The sequence below is a fragment of the Gastrolobium bilobum genome, unplaced genomic scaffold (genome assembly GCF_033153095.1).
Source record: "Gastrolobium bilobum isolate Gb01-03AN ecotype WA unplaced genomic scaffold, APGP_CSIRO_Gbil_v1 utg46072, whole genome shotgun sequence".
Classification (NCBI taxonomy): Eukaryota; Viridiplantae; Streptophyta; class Magnoliopsida; order Fabales; family Fabaceae; genus Gastrolobium; species Gastrolobium bilobum.
Window position 1 is genome coordinate 1 of NW_026895635.1, and position 3,772 is coordinate 3,772.

The 3,772-nt window shown below is 36.7% G+C and overlaps 1 protein-coding gene across 1 annotated transcript; it reads left to right on the forward strand.

The window, feature by feature from the left end:
* Positions 1-280: 280 nt before the first annotated feature.
* LOC133285708 (GTP-binding protein BRASSINAZOLE INSENSITIVE PALE GREEN 2, chloroplastic-like) lies at positions 281-3,376 on the forward strand (the record flags this gene model as incomplete). The annotated part of the gene is made up of 3 exons (XM_061482978.1): positions 281-1,462; positions 1,784-1,951; positions 2,528-3,376. Coding segments are annotated over 3 exons (1,707 nt in total), but the record flags the coding sequence as incomplete, so codon positions are not given.
* Between the last annotated feature and the right edge of the window lie 396 nt (positions 3,377-3,772).

Genomic DNA, 3,772 nt, shown 5'->3' on the forward strand with positions numbered 1-3,772 from the left:
AGATGCTGGGAGATGAGATTGGGAAAGGAGCTTATGGTCGAGTTTACAAAGGTTTGGATCTGGAGAATGGAGATTTTGTTGCAATTAAAAAAAAGAACAAATATTACAACCTAAACTCCAAGCTTAATTTTCAAAACCAAACCCAACTCGATTAATCGGAACCGGGTTAGATTATCGGGTCGAGCTACGTCTTATACCAAAACCCTTCAACTTGATCCTCATAAACCCTTGTTCTTCACAATCAAGACCTACTTGAACAAAACTGAACCGAACGCAAAAGCTTAAGCCACTCTTTTACTTATCTCTCTTTTCTCACTGCAAAAACCATTCCCACTCAAATCTATCGTCAATCTTAATACCATACTCAAAACCCTATCTTCAAAACTTTCCAAAATTTTTGCCCCAACCATCAATTAATTTATTTAGGTCTTTCTCTTCGCAAGATTTTCCCCTCTCTCGTGACGGTAATTATGATGAATGCACTTCTCAATCTCTTCATGTTTGCCCTGGTTGTGGGGTTTATATGCAAGATTCAAACCCAAAACACCCTGGTTATTTTATCAAACCCTCTGAGAAGGACCTTAATTATAGATTGTATACTCATCTTGAACCTGTTGCAAGAGAGCCTGAATTCTCCAATTCTGTTAAAAGGGGTTTTGTAATTGAACCCGAAAAGCTTAATTGTGATGATGCGAACTTGTTCATGAAACCAGACAAGCCTGTTGTGTGTGCACGCTGCCATTCGTTGAGGCATTATGGGAAGGTGAAGGATCCAACGGTGGAAAACTTGTTGCCAGATTTTGACTTTGATCACACGGTGGGAAGGAAGTTGGCATCAACAACTGGGACACGTTCAGTGGTGCTTATGGTTGTGGATGCTGTGGATTTTGAAGGGTCATTTCCTAGGAAGGTTGCAAAGTTGGTTTCTAAGACAATTGAGGATAATTATGCTGCATGGAAGCAGGGAAAGTCAGGGAATGTGCCTAGGGTAGTGCTTGTGGTAACTAAGATTGACTTGTTGCCTAGTTCATTGTCACCAACAGGATTGGAACATTGGATTAGGCAAAGAGCAAGAGAGGGTGGAGTTAATAAGATTACTAGTTTGCACATGGTGAGTGCACTTAGGGATTGGGGACTTAAGAATCTTGTGGATAATATAATTGAATTGGCTGGACCTAGAGGGAATGTGTGGGCTATTGGGGCACAGAATGCAGGAAAAAGTACATTAATTAATTCTATTGGAAAGTATGTTGGAGGGAAGATTACACATTTGACAGAAGCACCTGTCCCAGGGACTACATTGGGCATTGTTAGAGTGGAGGGTGTTCTTCCAAGTCATGCAAAACTATTTGATACACCTGGCCTTCTTCATCCTTACCAGATTACAACAAGGTTGATGAGGGAAGAGCAAAAGCTTGTTTACATTAGCAAGGAGTTGAAACCTAGAACGTACAGAATTAAGGTTAGTGCATTGAAATGCTAATTTGTGGGACTGAATTTGATGTTAATTTGTGACTGTAAGGTTGCTCCATTAGAGCAGCGGTAAAGTTGCTCCTTGTGACTGGAAAGTCATAGATTTGAATCTACCAAATAGCCTCTGAAAGGATAAGACTGCATACAATCGATCATTATTCCTACCCTTGCGAGTGGGTGAACCTTTTGCAGTGGGTTTGCCCTTACCCTACTTGTATTTTTAATTTGTGCTGCAGTATTCATTTTTTTCTTCTGTTATCTCTTGTTAAAACCTGCTGTACTTCATTCTTTTACCAATTAATTGTGGTAGGCTGGTCATTCGATTCACATAGCTGGTCTGATGAGGTTGGATATAGAAGAAACATCCCTGGATACTATTTATGTCACGGTGTGGGCATCTCCTTATCTTCCCCTGCATATGGGTAAAGTGGAAAATGCATGTAAAATGTTTCAAGACCATTTTGGGCGCCAGTTGCAGGTATTCACTATTCTCTTTTTAATTGACTGCTTATTCAGCAATTCCTTTCCCATGAAGCTTGTTAGCTGTTTGTAAAATCGTCTTAATTTGCTGCCTTATTCTGAAATATTGTCCTAAGTGGGATAGTGACCAACAAATAATTGATTTATCTTTCAGTCATTACAAAATTGTACTATTATATTTTATTTTATTTTGACCCAGAAGGAGTATACCAACTAAAAAAGGTGTGAAGCGAAAGCTGTTAAAATGAACTTGAAATCTGTTAATTATATTAAGTCAACCTGGTCAAAAGATTTAGTAGCATTTATTTTAATGATGTTCCATCCTTCAGGTGGTTTGGCAGTGCTCTTGCAAAATTTACTGGAATTGTTTTCCTATAAAACAATATTTAGTAAGATTTAGATAGGCAATTACCATAATATGCTTAAGGTGAAGTTTTATACATTAGGCAAGGTGCATGTAGACCTCTATGTTACAAGGGAAAGACTTGAGTTGCTCTTTTGATTTATAAGCATTATTCATTGTGCATTACAGTTCCCTCTTGTGTAACACCTGCCTGAATTGTTCTTTGTTCAGCCACCTATTGGGGAGAAACGAGTTCAAGAACTGGGGAATTGGGTGAGAAAGGAATTCCGTGTTAGAGGGAACAGTTGGGACTCAAGCTCTGTAGACATAGCTGCTGCTGGCCTTGGTTGGTTTGCCATTGGACTTAAAGGAGACGCCGTGTTAGGAGTTTGGATTTACGAAGGAGTTGATGTTGTTCTTCGCAATTCTTTAATACCCTACAGATCACATACTTTTGAAGTTGCAGGATTTACAGTATCCAAGATTGTCTCCCAGTCTGACCAAGCTTTAAATAAGACACACAAACGAAATGATAAAAAGGTGAAGGGGATTGACTCAAAAGTGCCATCCAGTTTGGTTGAATCATGACTATTGACTTCTGATGGAGGCATCTAAAAATTGTATCAGTTCGAGAGAAAGAAAGGAAAAATTAATTGCCTTCTAGTTTCTATACAATACAAGATATGGATCAAGAATGCTAACTAAACAGGATATTTCTAGCTTGTCAATATCTCAAGTTCAAGCAAGGGGAATGGTGAGTTGAGTTGAGTTTCTTGACAATACAAGAAATGGATCAAGAATGCTAACTAAACAGGATATTTCTAGCTTATCAATATCTCAAGTTCAAGCAAGGGGAATGGTGTATAATGGTGATGATCAAATGTGGCATTTGCAGTAATATCTTATCCAAAATCCAACCTAAATTTAGCCATCTGGCTATGTCATGTTCCTTGTTATTTCAAAGAAATGTCTTAATTATTTCAATTGAAAAGTTATATGTTGCATTTTCTACTTTGTATTATTTCAGAACAGAATTACCCCTCAGTTTTCGGGTCCTTGTGAGTTACTTGAACTAGTTTAATGAGCTAAATAAGTTTGTAACTCAAATGAGTCTTGTCTTATCTGAGAATTCAAATTTAATTTGAAATTTCTTTTGAAGCATAGACGATATATATTTACTAATGTAATAAAATTGACTTAGTATATCTCCAACTATAAACTTAACGTGAATATATATATATATATATATATATATATATTGATTGATTGATTGAAGATGGAAGCCCCTGACAATGGGATGTGGATAATTTTAAAGATTTTGGCTGGTGTTAATTAATTACAACCTCATAGGTATATTAATATATTTTTTTGTAATATATAACATAATAAATTTCAAAGAAATATAGTTTGATCATATTTTATGTGAATAAGATATTCAAATTGCTTATTTTAGTAAGTTTGGCATACTGGGACTGA